This window comes from Gavia stellata, chromosome 6, assembly GCF_030936135.1.
Source record: "Gavia stellata isolate bGavSte3 chromosome 6, bGavSte3.hap2, whole genome shotgun sequence".
Taxonomy (NCBI): domain Eukaryota; kingdom Metazoa; phylum Chordata; class Aves; order Gaviiformes; family Gaviidae; genus Gavia; species Gavia stellata.
In genome coordinates this window covers 46103864-46123046 of record NC_082599.1, presented here as the reverse complement: position 1 = coordinate 46123046, position 19183 = coordinate 46103864, and the positions used below count along the sequence as shown (strand labels likewise).

General features: G+C 41.9%; 1 protein-coding gene across 1 annotated transcript in view; it reads left to right on the top strand.

The window, feature by feature from the left end:
• Positions 1–17912, top strand: part of TRIM71 (tripartite motif containing 71) — a 57052-nt gene extending 39140 nt beyond the window's left edge. Inside the window, exons 2-4 of the mRNA XM_059819052.1 lie at positions 2333–2500; positions 13559–13693; positions 16461–17912. Coding sequence (XP_059675035.1) covers positions 2333–2500; positions 13559–13693; positions 16461–17912 — 1755 coding nt within the window. The remainder of the gene's footprint in view (positions 1–2332; positions 2501–13558; positions 13694–16460) is intronic.
• Positions 17913–19183: the final 1271 nt, after the last annotated feature.

Sequence of the window (19183 nt, the reverse complement as noted above, 5' to 3'; positions counted from 1 at the left end):
TTTGCGCTTTCTCGTGTGTGTTTAAGGTAACTGTTTTAAGTAACAGTGTAATGATGGAGATCAGTCCATCCCTGTCTACTTCCTCCTCTTCTCCTTACCCAAGCCTATTTAACTCTTTTGCTTTCAGACTTTACATCTATGTTTTCACTGTTTTGTTTACTAAGAAACAAATACGAGGTTTTGTCAATGACTTTGTAGTGTTTACCCAAAAGACTTTACTCTGCTATGTCCTACATAATCTGCATATTTCTGAAATGAGATTATGGCTCTTGTCTCTCTTCATTCTAAATTCTGGAGTGATGTTTTCCACCACATTTTGGTGGGTGGCAAGAGGGCACTGAACAGCTTAAACTTACTTTCTCTTTGGTTTGAACAGCCAGGTGACACTCTACCACTGGATGCTGCTACCTTGCAGCAGCGGTGCTTTGGTGACAGGACTGATCTGTGGTGTTTTACCAAGCTTTGCTTCTGGTGTTGACTATTTTGGAGGACTAATAACAGATTTAACTTGCTTCTGGACTTCTGTTCATATGGTCACCATTTTCCTTTCAGCTGCTCTCCTTGATTTGAGGCCCCAAATCCCTGCTGTATGTTTTTAAAGTATATCGGATTCATATGACTTAACTTGATACCCTGTCTTGGTTTTCATTCTCTCTCAAATTCTCAGTTGTTTAAGTGGAGTCATTCAGCAACATGTAATAAACATTCCCTGTAATTTCAACAGCAAAATTACAGAACTGCATGATCAAGTGAACATTGTATAAAGATTTAAACAACCACAGTGTAAAGACAAGGAACCCTCTAGTTGAGGGAGATGTGTTTGAATAATGCATTTCAGAGCCAAGGCAGCTTTTTACTTACAAAAAACGGAGGATCTGAGACACTGCTTAAGGGTTTAGTATTTGAAAAGAAGCAAAACATAACAGTCTGTTCCAGTTTCCGTACAGCAAAATGTAGCTTTAAAAAAAAGGGGTTTAGTAAAATCTGACATGTGTGCACAAACACACACATACCCCTTTGAGAAATTAATCCATATACTACTTCAGCTGTTGTGCTTATAGGAGCTTAAAATGTCACTTTATGCAGCACAGGCAATCTGAGGGAATCACCTGTCTTGTTCTCCCCCTTTCCTTTTGAGGGAGAAGGGAAAGGGGGATGTTATGCACCATACAATGAACTGTTAGCTGGAACCGGGAGTGGCTGGATGACAGCTGTGAGAAGACAGGCATATCAAACACTTGCCTAATCTTTGTTCTGCTCTTGCTCCTTTCTGAGGTAGATTTCAAATAGCTGGTGATGGAAAAATTGTTTGCACTATGAAACCTTGTTTGCCATTGTATAGTGGTTTTTTGACTCTTCCATGGTAATCTAGATTTTTCTAACATTACACTAACAAAAATAGTGTATGTAGCTAAGAGCAAGATGTTGAATACAGAACTTGTGTTGAAATGTTGTGCTCCTTCACTTGTGTCTTTGAAAACAAAACAGCTGATTTCTGCTTGTGTCGCAGAAGATGCTATTTCTGTGTGCTGCTTCCCTCTACTGGGTGGAATGGGAGCCGTTATGGCTGATGAATGGATGCAACTTCCTAGACTAACATCTTGTGTAATACTTTCATTGTGATTTGAATATAGGGTTTTTAAGTGCTTTGTGAATAGAATGGGGTTTTAGTGGTTACCCAGTTCACTGTAGCATTCAAATGTTCTGATGGGCATGCTAATGTTCAGTCTTGTTCTCCAACTCAAACATCTCTATCACTAGCATAGAAACACTGTCATAGCGAAGGTTTTTTTGCTTTGCTGTTGGGAGTGGCAGAGGGGAGTCTTGCCCAATATTGTCACTACCTTGAACATAGAGGAATTTGCATGTTTTGAAAAAAAAACAGAGGATGGTTCTTGTTTTCCCCTTCTGGGAGGTGGGTATGCTGGTGCTGCAGTTCTCCAGTGCAGTGATTATTAAATGACCCACTTAAGAGAATGTGGTGTTTGTGTATGCAGGAAAAGTCTTCACCTGAAACTTGCCATAGGTGACATCTCCAATCTGCAAGTGTTGGCAGATGGCTTCCGCTCTTAAGAGGAGCTGATGTGGACACTCTTCCTAGTATTGTATTGCAAAGAAAACAATGACACTTCCATCTAACTGTTAGAGTATGATTTGGAGCTTACTGGGAGGGATAGCTCTTCCTCTGTGGAGAAACTATTGTGAAGTCTTTGCCTGTTGCTACTACCTCTAACCATCTCCTTTATACTTGAGCTGTTGGATTTTTTAATCCTGGCACTATTTTCTCTTTAATACTTCATTAGATAGTGATACAGATTTTTTTTCCTTCTAGGTACTACATTTCTACTGTGATACCTGTTCTGTCCCCATATGTCGGGAATGTACCATGGGACGACATGTGGGTCACAGCTTTATCTACCTCCAAGATGCCCTCCAGGACTCCAGGACTCTCACTATTCAGCTTCTGTCAGATGCTCAGCAAGGACGACAGGCTATTCAAGTAAGATATCCCCAGCTTGAGTGCTTTATTTCCCCCTGCTTCTTTCCCCCACAGCTTGTCTGTTACAGGGCAAGGTGTCAAGGCAAAAAGCTCTCTGCCTCTGCTGTCAGTCTTCTCACCCCTTCTGTTATCTCAGATCTGACAGAAGTGGCTGTGGAACTGAAAACAAAGTGCTGTTATATGAATTTTACATTCTTGCAGCATAATCCTGTCATGTAAATCACAGTATATATGAAGCTCTGTACAAACGCACTTGAGCCTGAAAGCGTTTTGAAGGAAGTTCTGATCTTGTGTACCAGTGCCAAGCCTGCTTTTGTTTTTACAAGTGAGACTTATTTTCAGCTGTCTTGCATGCCTGTACAGCATCTAGCACTGTAACTACCTGTGACTCTGGTTATGTCTTCAGTGTTGCACCAAATATAAGATGCTAATCAGCTATTAGATTAGTGTGAAACTTGTAACCTGCCTGTGCAAAGGGTCTGGAGCTATCTCTATACAAGGATTACTCGGCACACACAGGTGCATACTATAACTGCCTATTACTGTGTTCTACTTCAGCTGTGTTTTATAATGCAGCTATGAATGTCAGGCAAGGACTGGAAGGAAGGTGGTACAGTGCTTCAAACTACAGAAGAAATTTACATAGGGAAGTGACCTGCAGGGATATGTAGATAGTTACTTTTGCTGAATAATCTCTAGCAGTAACTGTTACATGATATTAGCAATAGCTTTGCACGTATAAAGAGACTTTGGGTGGGGAAAGCATTGTGGGAAGCTACACTCCACACTACTGTCTTCTCATTTTGTTAGCCTCAAATGCTCTAGATTTGAGCTGGGAATTCGGAAACTAAGCACTTCTATGTGACTTAACTAATAAGATTTTTTTGAGTAAACATTGGTAGAATGCCGTGTATAGGAAGTAAACTTACTTTCTGAATTGGGTGTGCTTTCCTGGCAGATGCATGGTACAAATAATACTAATTAAAAAGAGACCAAACCTGTTGTCCACCCATCATTGCTTGTTTCTAGTAGGTAAGGATTTGAGTGGGTCTCTTAAATTTTCATACTAAAAAAAAATCTGTTAAATCTCTTCTTCCATTGTTCTTGGCAATGACTACTCCTTCAGCCTCTCCTAGCTTACTTTCCTACAGCACTATGGAATTCCTGTGTACTCTGGGCAAGTTACTAGATGTAGGGCTTGTGCGTCTTGGGGACTGGATGTTTTGAAGTTGGATCCCTTTCTGTGATGTGACAGTTTTTCTGCCTCGCTGATTAGTGAGAATAAGCCATAACTTATAGCTATAAGATAGCTATAACTCTTAAGTAAGCTTGTTCAGTGGGACAAGTCTTAAGTCTTTGCACCTGTAGAATGAAGTAAGTATCATGATGGTGTTACCGAAAATCGTAACCAAGAAAACTCTCCAAACCAAATGATAGTTTAGAAAGCTGACATTGGTTTATTGCAGCACTGGGTGCATGGGGGATCCTTCCTCCTAGCATGCACACCCAGTTGAAATCATGACAGGTATTTAAACAGTTAACAAAGTTAGTTACGCCTACTGATCCCACCCTTTAGCTAACTATTGGTTAGGATCTTTCTTACTTCATCTTAAAGATACAGTTCTCTCTTAATTCACTACGCATGCCCAGAGAGTAGGGGGCTTATTTGGGTTGGGGGCTTTTCTAGCTAGGAGGTGTGGTTTTTAACATTATAATGAGGTAGGTCAGCCTTAGGGCACCCATTTGGGGCATTTCACTGACTTGGCTGTTTGGCCAAGTCTCAAGTTTGCATATCGGCCATTATCAGGAGACCCAGAGGCTATATCAGGTGCTAGATCTACTTTTGTCTCCAGGTAGACAACATTAACATAACCCAATAGAGCTAATCGCCACAGCCAGCCTGTTTCCGGGAAAACTAATGCATATTTCAGTTTGTGTGACGCAGTATCATCTTAACTCATCTGTACAAAGTTTGCACAAAGGGATCTGGGTTTTTTGTATGCTAACTAATTTGTTTAAGTCTTTGGTATCAATGGTATAGATATTAGATGGTTGTTGATGTCTCCCTTTAGCTTGTAGTGTTAACTTGTTACAACAGAACAGCAAACACAAAGTTTTTGGAGCTGGATAGCTAATTTAAAACTCCATCTTAAGACAGAATCCTGCAAACCTTAGCTTCTTCCAAAATTTGTTTTAAATTGGATCATAAGGCTCTTCAGCAGTATCCATACTGAAACATTTAACATGTCCAAGAAAAAGGGATTGTACTAGTTTAAAGAACCTCACTGGTGCAGTGTTCTGAATTTCTCCAGGCTGTCCTAGACAAGGGCTTGTCTGTTAGTAATTAAATTACTGCTTTTGACCTCCAGGGCTCTTAATCATCTTACTGGTGCAGATATATCATCTAAGAAGGGACTGACTTTTAGAGTAGAAACTAGCAGAATATCATTGAGTACCACTCGACTACTATTACATGAATGGTTTTGTGCCAGCTTGCTTCCTACTGGGTTTACTTTGCTTATTCCTCCCGCATTTTTTCTGGCTTTTATGTTGGAGGCTCCTGCCATTGTGGTGAGCTGACTACTTTATGATGGTACAGGTAAAGGGTGGGTGGTAACGGCTATGCTCATGTAACTTGAACAAGTAGCTCAACTGAACTTAGTTTGTGCGGTTTTACCCTAGTCTAGCTACAGCCTATCTAGGTTAAGAGGCTACCTTGGAAGTGTTAACTGGGTAGCTTGTGTAAAGATTCTGTAAAATGAGCGATGTGTTTTAAGAACTGAGTTGTCTTATTCGTTTAGTGAGCTTTTTAATCTGGACTGCTATACAGAAAAAGGGTCTAGTGGGCAAACAGATCAGTGATAATGTTGAGGTGGTGGTAATCTGTGTGTGCATATGCAGGAATGGGAAGACTGTACAATTCAAGACACCTGCTACCTAAGCAACATCAGCAGCAACAACTAGAAGAACATGTGATGCAGTTAAAAACAGAGGTGCCTGACTCAAAGGTTGATGCAGTGAGCCTGCTGCATAAGAAAGTTTTCATGGAGCAGAACTTTTCTTGTTCTTGGAACGATAGGTCTGTGAAGCTATATATTTATCCTAGGGAGGAGGCAGCATGTCAGCATGAATTTAAAACAAACTCTAAACTAACTAGACTCTTAAATTAAAAGAAATTGGCTTGAGTGCTTTTGTTAAAGTTTGAAAACATTCAACAGGGAATTAAATGCCAGTACAAGCTGCAATATGAGGAACATAGACTGGAGGTCTGAGGTTTGAAAAGTAATACAGTGTAGTAACACTTCTTAGTGGGACTGATTCATACTGCTGTACTAGTAACTTTCTTGATAGGCTCTGAAAGTGATAGCTCTCTGACATGAGATGTTGAGGATGAATGAAGGGCGGTGGTTGAGAGTAAAGGGGAAAAGGTGGAATTTGAAGGGTGTTGCAGGAGAGAGGAAATCAAGCCATGAGTCAACTGGCTGGAGAGTATCTGGTTAACCAAAGTTGAAGGCTTGTAGGAAGAAATGTTTATTTAAACTCTTCCTGTGGCTTTGGAGGAAAGATTGTTTTTCAGACTTTAAAAAAAATGCTATGAGTTGAGATACATTTCAGCCTCTTGATCCACTGAAGCCTCATCTAGTCTGTCACTCCTGAAAAGTCCAAACCTCGCTTTTCAAAGGAGTTGAAGTCCTCTGTAAGAAATAATAATTCTGGCAGCAAGAGGCTTGCTTTTTTCCTCAGTGAGGTTCTGCAGCGGTAGAAAGCTGGTCCTGGCCTGGATCATGCATTTCTAAGCCTGTCCCTAACACAAGAACTTGTGCCTGTGTGCTTGAGTGGTGAGCTGATCCAGCTGAAAGGGTAACCTTTCTGTAGGATTACTTTGTGGCTGGGTCAGCCCCCTGGCTGGTTCACTGCAGTGCTACAAGTACTGTCGATGGTGCCAGGGAATGGAGCAGAAACACCCAACTCTGTTGCTTGTAGGACCTCTTTCTTGTCTCAGTGGAAAGCTATGTTCCTTGCTGGGATGCTTTTCTAGCCTTTTCAGAGACTTGAGCTGATTCATAGGATGATATGAAAGCCAAAGTTGACATTGGATTAATAGGGTGGGGGGAAGCAGGACTGCTGCCTGTCTATACGGGGGGAGTTTGTCCTGCTGCCTTGTTTTACTTCATAGAAGTGCACACTTAACTGTCTTTCAGAATTTTTTCCAAGGACCGGGCCACAAAGTGAATGTAAATCTGTTATGATGATAGATAGATGGCTTCTTCAAAATGTCATGTTCTTAAAATACATCTATACATGTGTAATTATATATATGTGTGTGTGTAATCTAATGCACTTGCGTAACAGTAAAGCCTTGAGTTCTTATTCCCATTTAGGGTCAATTTCCAGGTGAACATGTGAAAATACAATTGATCTGTTCATGTCAGTTATCTTAAAAGTGGTTTTATTGGAAAAAACAAATTCTTTCCTAGCTGAGCCTATAGTTGTTTTTGCTGGGATGTTTGACAGTGCAGGATTACGCATTTAGATTAATGCAGTGAGACTGGTCGTGCGCAGAACACAGAGGGAGCCACTCTGTTATCTACCAGCATGAAAGGCTTAGGAGTTGGTGGTAAGGTGGGTCAGCCATTAAGGCAATGCCTCTTCTCTCCCAAATTGTGGGGGAGGTGGTATGAAGTAGTTTAAAACTTTTATTCTAGGGAAGGGGGGAGGGAGGTACTGTAGGAAACTTGGCCAGCCAGAGGAGGAAGCTGATCTGTTGCCTTGAGCCTCTGCCCTTCAGTGGAAGCTTCCCCGTGGGTTGCCATATTGATCTGTGCTGCAGGGAGGTCGATACCTGAGAAGGATAGCACTGCTTGTGCTGCAAGAGATCGTTCTGGGGTTGTCACATCAAGTTAGCTCAGGCACCCCTGTGTGTGGCTTTGAAGTCAGGCTTGCAGGTTTAAGAATCTGAAATGAAGCTTTATAAACAAAATTGAGTCAATTGTGCTTTTCTAAATGTACGATTTACATTGACATTGTATTTGCATACATATATTTTTATTGACATTATATTGATACATATATATTGACAGAGGCTGAATTTCTTTGTACTTTCAGTTATTGTTTTGTGTTGTGTTTTAGTGAGTTCCTTAGTATAACATATGAGCATATGGTTATCAGGAAAGATGGATTTGACATGTGTCACTGTCCTGACACTACTAGATGGATTTGACATGTGTCACTGTCCTGACACTACTGTTCTGCCTAAAATTTTAGGCAAAAAGTCTGTTCTTGCAGTACAAACCAAAGTGATTCTTTGTCAGTTTCTGACACGAGTTAACCTGGCCTCTATCCCTCCCCCCATCAAAGCTTCTTTTAAAATTCTCTTTATGTGAGAATTTTTCTTTAAGTGAGAATTTTTAGCACTTAGCACTTTTTAGGCTGAAACCTTTAAATTGGTCCAACTACTGTGATTTGTGCTATAGCTGCACCAATATTACTGCAAAGCCACTGTTAAGTATCAATCCTAGTATCTTTACTGCAACTATGCTTTGTATAGGATCTTCTAATTAATTTTTGTAGTATAAGAACATTAGGAAGTTTATATTCACTTCTTGATGCTGGAGAAAGCTGCCTGTTAAGTCCTGGTTGTTTTATTCTGCTGTGAAACAGTGATAAGTAATTGGAAAAGTTCTTTGAAACAAGCCCTCTGTATCTTTTTGTTTCCATAAGGAACTGAAAACAAACTATTTATGGATAGAACACCTTTAGCATTTGATGGAAGAGGGCTAACTTGAGATATATGGAAAGATTTCCTTAAGTTTCTTGTATTTAATGTGCTTTTAAAAGCTAGAGAGGGTTTGCCAGAGAATATGCATCTCAAAGCTTTTTTCCTCTAAGTAGGATTAACTTCCTCTTGAATTCCTTAGTGTTTAAAGTGTAAATCCTCCATACTGAGGTAGGGAAGTGTGTATTTAAGGTTCTGTAGCTGTTACCTGTGGTATATACACCCCTGAAATACTGAAGGATTCCCCTGAAGAAAACAGAGTTTGCTTTCAAGTTTGAATTTTCTCTCCACATGTTTGCACCTTCATTGGAAAACTTAGACTAGCAAACTTAAATATTGGAATTAATGCCTGAAAAATTACACCTCCCTCCCATCTTTGGATGGATGGAATTAAAAATCCTAAGCACCTTTTCATGCAAGCTAGTGTTGATGGGTTGCAATACAGTTACTGTAAGTAGCCTTTACACATCTCATGGTGTTGCCACAGTTGTGTGTCATGCCGCAGTGTGTTCAAATGGATAATTTTCTGAACTGAATTGATACAATCTAACATCATGGCTCAGCATCTGGATTAACAGGCTCTGCTGTTTCAGAGACATAAGTTAGCCTCCTTAAATAACTGTGTGCTGTGTGGACATGCTGATTTTAATTTGGGTAGTTGGACTGTGGAAACCATGCAGTGAGGGCATCAGCACCTTTACAGTAGCTCTGCATTTGTTGTTTGTAGTCGTCAGAGCACATGCTTTGTAACCATTTTTCTTTCTCCTGGAGTGTTGTATGCTTCTGATCATAATCTTTCATTTAAAGCAGCACTAGTGAAAACTTCGTGATATTTCTAGAACATTACTTAACTTACCCATAGGAATATTTAAATATAAAGATTAAATTGTAGAGAGATTTTTTTACTTGAGTCTCCAGTTCCAACAGAAGATGGGAAATGTGAAAAATGGCTGAGAACTGCCAGTCTACAAAATGACAAATCATGATTTGGGCCCCTCTGTAGTTAGCCCAGATGTCCAGAATTGCAGCTAAGTTCTATAATACTACTTTGCTACTTCTGGCTCTTGCAGTCGGTTGCTTCATAGCTTGTGTTGTAGCATCAGTTGCTGTGTCAGAGCCACTGTAGCAAGCTCATTACTAGTTTTTTTCCCCAAGTGGTTAAATGTAGCTAAAGAGAAGCTCACAAGGTGCCCACCTAAAGGGGGCTCACAAAGGACACCTGTGGTCCAATATGACTTTGCTCTTCACCTGTTACTCAAAACTGGCTGGACCATGTAGGAACTGGCCAGGCATGCCTGGGTCTGCTGTCTTGTCCTGGAAAGGAGTGCGTGGTTTAGCATGTTTTATGTAGGCACTGGCACCCTGGGTACCAGTGACACTTTACATAGGGGTGTGTTTGTGCAGAGCTATGTCTAATAAGATGTAAAATGCCATATGAATTATAGGAATAGCCACCTTGAGGTGGTAACAAAGTAGCCTTTTTGGTTTGTATAAAATGTCCAGAGAATAAAAACTGAGACCTGCACATTTAATAATCTTCTTTAAATGCTTTGAAATCTGAAAGTACAGGTACTACTGCAAGCCATTGTCCTCTTCTAAACTGTGTGTTTTGAATGTGTTTTGTTGCTGTTTGGGTAGGTTTATGGAGAAGAGTAAGAAATTCTGAAATGTGCCGGTAGGAACAGCTAGTGATGGATGTCTGCATTGCTTTCCTTCATGAAAACAGCTTGTCTGCCCCACTGTATGCTCTGTTTGCAAGGTTTCCTTTTGTTGTAGCCCTCTGGAACATATCACCTGCACAAACACTGTCATTACTTAAATTTTACTCTGAGGAATTGGAAGTACTAGCTTCAATCCTAAAGTTTACAAGATACATTGCAAAGTCCTTTATTTTTTAGTAGGCACTGGTGATATCTCCGATAGAATGGGGAGTGTGTTGGCCATCGTTGGGCCCCTGGGAAGTCATGAGTGAATAGGTACAGTTGTAATAGGCGATTTCCTGTATCAACCAAGAGCAAGAAACAAAATAGTTATTATCCATTTCAAATTCAGTAACACAATGAGATTCTCTGCTAACACAGGCCTTGTCTTCTGTTTCCCAAGCATGTGAACTGGCTGACCATCTCATGCACTAGCACTGGAATAATTTTGACAGACCATGAGGCGAGTGCATCATAAAAGCTGCTTTTCTTTAAAAGGATTTGTTGTTAAAAAAGATTGTGTGGTGCCTGACCAGAACAAGAAATGCTGCTGCTTAACATGCTTCCTAAAAAGTTGACCTCTCTGAAGACAAATTCTGCACAGGAAATGCCTGCAGAACAGCAGGAGAGAGTTGTCATGGCAGAGCTGTGATATCTTGCAGTAATCAAAGAGAACACGGGATTTCCATGTAAAGAAGGCTCCCAAAAGCTGTACTTAAAGCTCTTGGCTTTTGCTTCAGATAGATAACTTGCCTGTTGTTTTTCCCTCCCCACCATAGCACTGCCTGCTGCTCTGTGTTTGATGCTGGTCAGCCTTCCTAGGCTCTTCTAGCCTGTTTTGGCACAGTGTGGGATCATGTGAATTTGACCAAAAACTTTGCCAATATCCTGGACAATATTAGACTCTTACTGTTTGGGCATCCTTCACTGATCTGAGCTGTTCAGACTTGGGCAAGTAAAAATAAATCCAGATGATGATACGAGTTGTTGGTAGACAACCTTGTGGTATTGACTACAGTTACCCTACCATAACTGGTTCCTACAGATGAAAGATCACAGCAGCTGCAGGGAATTAATACCTCTCCTGCTATGATGGAGTTCTTAAAAGGTGGACTCTGGTTTTGGTGAAGAATTGTGAGGGAAGTTGAGATAGCTCTTAGGTATGAGGAAAGCATAGACACTGTCCTAATGTGTACTGCTGTAGAAAAACAAGTAAACCAAGACTTTTCTGCTTTCACAGATGTGCTTGCTAGAATTGGAATATGAGTGGATAGCATAGTTTCCCTAACACTTCTCAAGGAGATACCCGTTTCTCTTTGCAAGAGAAGGGGGGTGTTTTGCTGTACCTGACAAGAATCCAGATCTGTTTTGGAAGAAATACATACCTTTTCCCTGCAGTAGAAGCTGGTTATGTATTTGAATGGCAAAGTAGAGATAACAGAGGCACAATATTCTTACATGTGGACTTTCCCAGCTAGGACTGAGACTTACAGGCTTTTATGAAGCCTTAATCTGTGGCCAGTTGTGACTTCATGTCTGCTTTGCTAATTGTTGTAACGAGATTTTCACTTTCTGTCAACTTGAAGTGTTGAGTCAAATTTGTCTGCCAGAAGCTTTGTGTGAAGGCAGGTCAGGTCTGGTCTGCCTCCAGTGGGACTGGGATAATTAGGCTGTCCATGAGTTTGAAGAGCTTCCATGTTAAAAAGGTAGGGAAGGTGACTCTGACCTGGGAGTTGCATGAAGGAGGAACAGCTGAAAGGCATGCTCTTCTTACTGAGCCCTGTGCTGCAGAGAGGCTGTCAAGTGGCACTCCTATTTTCCTCTGCAAGTTTGCAAGAGACTTCTTTGGATTAAAGATCAGAAACATTGCCTTGTCTTATTTTCTCTGGGTTGTCTTCATCTTGTCTCCAGAGACTAATCACCAGACCAAGTCAGTTTTCCTTTCAGTTCTCTAGTCCTACATGACCTGGAAGAATACATCTAATTCAAACTAGTTGTCTTTAAAATAACTACCTGGAATGAAAATGTCCAAGTAACAGTACACTTCTGTTTTTATGTTTTAGCGTTCCCATTGTTGGCATAAATTAATGCAGTTGAACTTGCCAGATCAGACTTTGAAAATACTAACAACTAATTAAAAAAAAAACCCATAAAGCCCTGTCTGACTTTCTAGACAAAGCTGGATCACACTAGGTAGTTCATAGATTGTTGCATCAGGTGGTTCTTAGATTGGTACATACTCATATACAGAATTAAACTGAGGATATTTTCCATAAGGCCCTGAATGTACAATAAAGCCTTTTAAATACATTTTTGCCCACTTTATCGAGCCTGCATTTCTGAAGATTAAAGATGTTTTCTGCCAGAGCATTCCCTGGCTACTTAGTCTGAAACAGCTCAAGTTCTGAAATGGACCACTTCCTCAGACCAGGGTGAGGGAAAGGTGTTGTAAAGTCTATCTAAAATGCTGTATTTAAAAACAAATATCCATGGCTATTTCCATGGCTTTCAGTATGTAATGCAGAAAACAAAGGTGAATTTGAGTTACGTTCTCAGCTGTCAACAACCTGTTGAGCTACTACGGTTGTGTAGTGTGTTGGTAGGGGGTTAGATGTCTTGTGTATGTTGCTTAATATTAAATTTCTAGAAATAAAATACTAATGTGCCAAGCTTACGAAAAGAGAAAAAAGTAAGTGCTTAATGGTGTAGTCACAGAATCACAGGGTGGCTGAGGTTGCAGGGGACCTCTGGAGGTTATCTTGTCCAACCCCCCTGCTAGAGCAGGGCCACCTAGAGCCAGTTGCCCAGGACCATGTCCAGATGGCTTTTGAATATCTCCAAAGATGGAGACTCCCCAACCTCCCTGGGCAACCTGTGCCAGTGCTCAGTCGCCCTCGCAGTGAAAAAAAGTGTTTTCTGGCTGTTCAGAGGGAACTTCTCATCTTTCAGTTTGTGCCCATCGCCACTGGGCACCACTGGAAAGAGCTTGGCTCTGTCCTCTTTGCACCCTCCCTTCAGGTATTTGTATACATTGGTAAGATCCCCCAGAGCTTTCTCTTTTCTAGGCTAAATACCTTCACATACCATTATTTTGTTCTAGAATTTTCTAACTAATAAACTAGTATTTTTTTAACCTCTTAGAGGTTCATAACCTCATCTGCATGTTAATGGTGGTTCACTGTATGACAAAGGTGTTGAAAAGATTTGGTTAACTATGCTATTGAATCTTTTCCATGGGGAACTGTCATCCTTCAGACTTGCCTGCCTGCTCTTTATCTTGTTTGGTTTTATGCCTTTTTCTGTAATATTTTGTGAAACTGGGAGCAGTTTGGGAAGGATTTGTCAAGGAACTCATGTTGGTGCATGGTACAATGAAGGCGTAAACTCCAAGTAACAGATGTATTAAAATTATGTCAGTTTTGAGGCTCTGATGTATGAAATGGGTGGAGGCCTGGTAAAAACCCAAGAGTTATCACTTTATGCCTTCACCTGAAAGCGTAGTGAAATGTGGGCAGCAGTCCTCTGATGCATTTCTAATTGGTTTGGTTGAGCCCTAAATGTGTTGTCTTTTTTTCTCCCCAGCTGAGTATTGAACAGGCCCAGGCTGTGGCAGAGCAGGTTGAGATGAAAGCGAAGGTGGTACAGTCTGAAGTCAAAGCAGTGACTACTAGACATAAGAAGGCCTTAGAAGAGCGGGAGTGTGAGCTGCTCTGGAAGGTATGCACCTTACATTTGTGGTTTGAACTGCTGAGAAGTGCCTTTTCAAACGGAAAACACGCTTTTTTAACTAGTACATGTCCAGATTCTGCTATCCTCCCAAGGAACACTGAATTGAAACACTACAGTTTACTGTGAACTCATTTTTCTGTAGGTAGTAGGATGCCGGATTCTGGCCCTGGTTGGTTTTGTGCTGAGGGTATCTCTTAACCTGAGAAACAGGTTGGGTTGGGTTTTTGTGGGGAGTGGGGTATCCTGGCACCAGCTCAGCCCCCCAAGTAGGGTGGGCACTCCCCCTGCTGGCTCAGCAGCTATGCCTCACCTCTCGGTACTGACCCGGGAGGAGATCGCCTTGAAACACCTTGTTGAAAGAATGTCTTTTAAAACCTCTTTTAATACGTTGCTGTAGTAGGTATGTAGTTATATGGGTTTTCTTGCATGTCCCTCTTCTCCTAAACAAAGGAAAGGAGCAAAGCTGTATATGCTGTGTCCTTTTTAAGACTAGTAGAAATCTGGAAGACTAACGTGTCCCCACTCCTAAAAACTTACTTTACTCTCAGTCAAGGTAGTGTCCCTCTGATTTTCTTGCTAGCAGAAGAGAATACTCTCCAGCAAGAGTATCTGCACAGTCCCAAAACTCCTGCACTCACTTCAGCCACGATGCATGTGTGGTATTTTGAGAGGAGGAAAGGAAGTAACAGCAAAGTTTCTTATTCCAGAAAGGTAGCTTAGCGGTCATGGCTCTTCTCTGCTTCTTTGGCACAGATTAGTTTGGATTGGCCCTTTGGGCCCCACTTTCAGAATCGGACAGAAACCCCCTCTCTGCTGTTGGGTTAGGTCTTTTAGATCAGTGAGTCAAACTGACTTGTCCTATGACCACATGATTGCTGGTACTGGTATAGGGGAGCAAAAATGTTGTGGTCAAGATGAGGAAAAGTTTAGGAGTGAATTGGGAACACTCCTATAATACGAAGTGTGGCAGGAAACCAGGGGCTGTGTCACCTCTGCCTAGCAGAGCCAGGCAGGATGGCATGTGCGTGTGGTTGGTGAGGCACATGCTGCGAAGAAGCAGTGCTGTCCTGCTAAAGTGCTTCTCCCCTGCCTGTTCTCTGTCAACGTTGATTGGAACAGTAATTTTCTGGTTTAATGTCTGTTGTCAGCAAAATGACCACTCTGGTAAGTGTTTATTGTAATGGAACTACTCTAGCTGCAGTGAGACTAATCCCCTAAAAGAGAAGTTTGTTTTTCTGTAGTTCTTTTATAAGTGTCAGTGGCAAGATTAAAAATGCGTTTTATATAGTTACTGTACTTCTAATGCTGCTTTCTTTGAGGTATTTGGATTGAGGGAAATGAGTTCACTTTCCACTGTTAGCCTTCCTCAAGAAGCTTGGCAGCCTTCTCTTTTGAGGTATTCCTAGTACAGGAGAAGAAAGAGCTGCCCCTAAGCTATTTGTATCCCAAGAGGCTGCATAAGTGCACTTTATTGGAATGTCTGCACTGAGAGCAAGTTCTCTTCAGGTTATAAAACATGATTTTAAGAAGGAAACTTGGTGGTGGTAAATCGTTCTAGCAAAAAACTGAGTGTGTTAAGCCCGCATGTGAAGCATGTTTGTGAATAATTTTGGGTACCAAAGCTGAGGCCAAGGATTAAGCTGAGACCTAAGATTAGTAATCTCTTTTGGAAATCTGCCGGAGGAAGGATTCTGACTTCTGTTTTTTTAACAGTCTGGTAAAACCTGCATGCCCTAACATTAGATGAAATAGCATGTTTGTACATCTGTTATCTAGTCAGTGTATAACGAAGGAGTCTTCAGACAGTGAGTTGTCCCTCATTAAAATACATTGTTCTGTAGCCAAGCAGGTATTCAGACATAAGGAAGTGTATTTTTGCAACAATAAAGCAATTACATGTTTCATTAGTTTTATAGGGCAGGTGTCTTTGCCAGATGGTCTAAGTGATTTTTCACAAGTAAAGATAAACACAGGCTTATATAAAATAGTTACAAACAAACCATTTTTGCTTGAGCTTCAGTCCTCCAAGCAGGGACTGGCAGCAACCTTCTGTGTCATTTGAAGTGACATTATAAAGCATCCTGTTGTAAAGTACTAGCTCGTCATGACTGCCATTATTTGCAAGAAAATATTAAAATAATTGGACCCTAAAAATCCCTGGAGATAAATGTCTGGTATTATCCAGTCAATGAAAACAGTTCTGGCAGGCAGGGGAATGAGAGCCCGTGTGTATTAGCTGATGCTGACTCCTAGCCTCAGCCTTCTGTGATAACAGCCTACCTTCTGAAGTTGGTCTCAATTGTGGTTGGAGAAGCCTTGGCCTCTGCTTGCTCTTGAGAGCCTGCATAACCTCTGTCCTCCCTGGAGTCTAAGTAAGATGTACCTTTCGATGATCTGTCAAGTACCTTGCAACTAGAAAACAGAATAGCATTTGAGGAAGCAAATCATTATTAGTAGGCAAGTGACTCTTCCTTTCAAATAGCACTCTGATGCAGCAGACAGGCGGAGTAAGAATGTATGATTTTGGCTGGAGGATGGAAGAGAATAACAATCCTGAATTTGGATAAATTACTTTTCCTCATTTCTGCTTCTCTGCATCACAGCTTTTAGAGGCTTGTTCTGCAGTTCTGTGTCAACATGCTGCAACAACTGCACAACCAGTTTTTATGTAGAAGAATGACGTTAGGAAATGTTTGTGTTACAGGTTGTCTTTCCTGATATAAGTGTGCTTTTCTCTCCCCCCATCCCCTCCAAGGTGGAAAAGATTCGTCAAGTCAAAGCTAAGTCACTCTACTTGCAAGTTGAAAAGTTACGTCAGAACCTAAATAAGCTGGACAACACCATCAGTGCTGTTCAGCAGGTCCTGGAGGAGGGTCGTACCATGGATATTCTTCTGGCTCGGGACCGCATGCTGGCTCAGGTGCAGGAGCTGAAAAATGTGAGAGGCCTTCTCCAGCCACAGGAAGATGACAGGATCATGTTCACTCCCCCTGACCAGGCATTGTATATGGCCATTAAATCAATGGGCTTTGTCAGCAGTGGGGCTTTTGCTCCTCTGACCAAAGCCACGGGGGAAGGCCTCAAGCGTGCACTGCAGGGCAAAGTGGCCTCTTTCACAGTGATCGGCTATGACCATGATGGTGAGCCTCGCCTTTCAGGAGGTGACATGATCTCTGCAGTAGTGATGGGTCCAGATGGAAACCTTTTTGGGGCAGATGTCAGTGATCAGCAGAACGGGACCTACCTGGTCAGCTACCGTCCACAGCTAGAGGGAGAGCATCTGGTATCCGTGATGATGTGCAACCAACACATTGAGAACAGCCCCTTCAAAGTTGTGGTGAAATCTGGGCGCAGCTATATAGGCATTGGGCTGCCGGGGCTCTCCTTTGGCAGTGAGGGAGACAGCGATGGCAAACTCTGCCGCCCCTGGGGAGTTAGTGTAGACAAAGAAGGCTACATCATTGTTGCTGACCGCAGTAATAACCGCATCCAGGTGTTCAAACCATGCGGGACCTTCCATCACAAGTTTGGCACACTGGGCTCCCGGCCAGGCCAGTTCGATCGTCCTGCCGGTGTGGCCTGTGACATCTCGCGTAGGATTGTTGTGGCTGACAAGGACAATCATCGCATCCAGATATTCACATTTGAGGGGCAGTTCATTCTGAAGTTTGGGGAGAAAGGAACAAAGAACGGGCAATTCAATTACCCATGGGATGTGGCTGTCAACGCAGAGGGCAAGATCCTGGTCTCTGACACAAGGAACCATCGCGTTCAGCTGTTCGGGCCCGACGGTGTGTTTCTTAACAAGTATGGCTTCGAAGGGGCACTCTGGAAGCACTTTGATTCCCCCAGAGGTGTGACTTTCAATCATGAGGGCCACTTGGTAGTGACAGACTTCAACAACCATCGCCTTCTGGTCATCCATCCAGATTGCCAGTCAGCACGCTTCCTGGGCTCGGAGGGCACTGGGAACGGCCAGTTCCTGCGCCCGCAGGGGGTGGCGGTGGATCAAGAGGGGCGCATCATCGTGGCGGATTCCAGGAACCACCGGGTGCAGATATTCGAGTCAAATGGTAGCTTTTTATGCAAGTTCGGCACTCAGGGAAGCGGCTTTGGTCAGATGGACCGTCCTTCAGGTATAGCCGTCACCCCTGATGGCATGATTGTTGTTGTCGACTTTGGAAACAATCGAATTCTCGTCTTCTAATCCGTGTTTGAATTAGGAAGAAACTGTCTCAGGGAAATTCTTCTAAGAGAAAATGAAAAAATACAACGTTAATTCAAACCTACCTCATCTTTAATTTTTTTACAGATGAATGTACTTCTCTTTTCTGCAGGGAGTGAGCCTGTAAAGTTAAATTCTATCTACCTCATTGTCCTCCCTTCCCTCCCTGGTTTCTCACCCCCTCCCATCCCCACACACTCACAGTTCGGAACGTTTTACCTCTCCCCCCGGATGGGGTTTCATGCACAAACAAGTGTTGCTGTGCACATTAGGTGGTTTGTGTGGTGAATTCTGTAGACTAAGCCAAAAAAGGCTCTATGTAACTTTTTAATGGAGAAAATGGTAGTAGGTGTTTGTAGAGAATTTGTGTTCTTGACCATACTGCAGTTCTGTGGGTGGGGATATGGGAGGGGGGACTTCTGTTTTTTGAATTGCTGCTGCAGCAGAGAACTTTTTCCTGTTCTCCTTTTTATACCTCAGTGTGTTTGATTTACTGGCGAGCACAGCGTCTTGTTCCCAGACGACTTTGAACGTTTTGTGAAAGTGAGTGGGATTCACTTGCCAGGAAGAGCAAGTTTGCATCTTTTTGGCATTTCTGTGTATTTTTTTCTGAAACACAGTAATCCAACAGCACAAAGTGAAGCTGATGAAAATGCACAAAATTTCTTTAAGTTTAAACCAAATTGTTCATTTTAGTGGCTTAGTGCAGTCATTGTTAAGTTTAGATAAAAAGCAAGGCTTCCTTTAATGTATCCTGTCATTGAGTATTTCTGTTCACCTGAAAGCTAAATAAGTTTAAAGAAGTTACTGTTTCTTTTATCAGTGCACCTAATCTGGATAACAGAAGAGGTTACAAGGAGCATTGAAACAGGGGATATCAAACCCTTTTGATTTACTTTCTTGTGAAATGACTAGGTTTTTTTTGCCCCTCCCCATAGAGAGACTTTAAGGGAATAGTGTTTGATGGATTTGTTAGAACAGAAGTGGTACCTTTTTCCAAAAGTAAGAAATAAGCACAGCTTTGGAGATTCAGGGTGCATTTTGGAGAAGTCAACAGTTTTTTGTGTTTAAAGAGGATTGCAATAACTCTCAGTGACAAATGTATTTTTTTCATCTTCTAGCTTCCCCAAAGAGCTGGACTGAAAAATTGAGGAAGGTCTACTGTAGTTTTTAGAGTGGGGTGGGCCTGTAGCTCCATGTATCTCTTGCTACAGATCCAAGTGAAAAGTTACCAGTACCAGCATAAGGCAAAC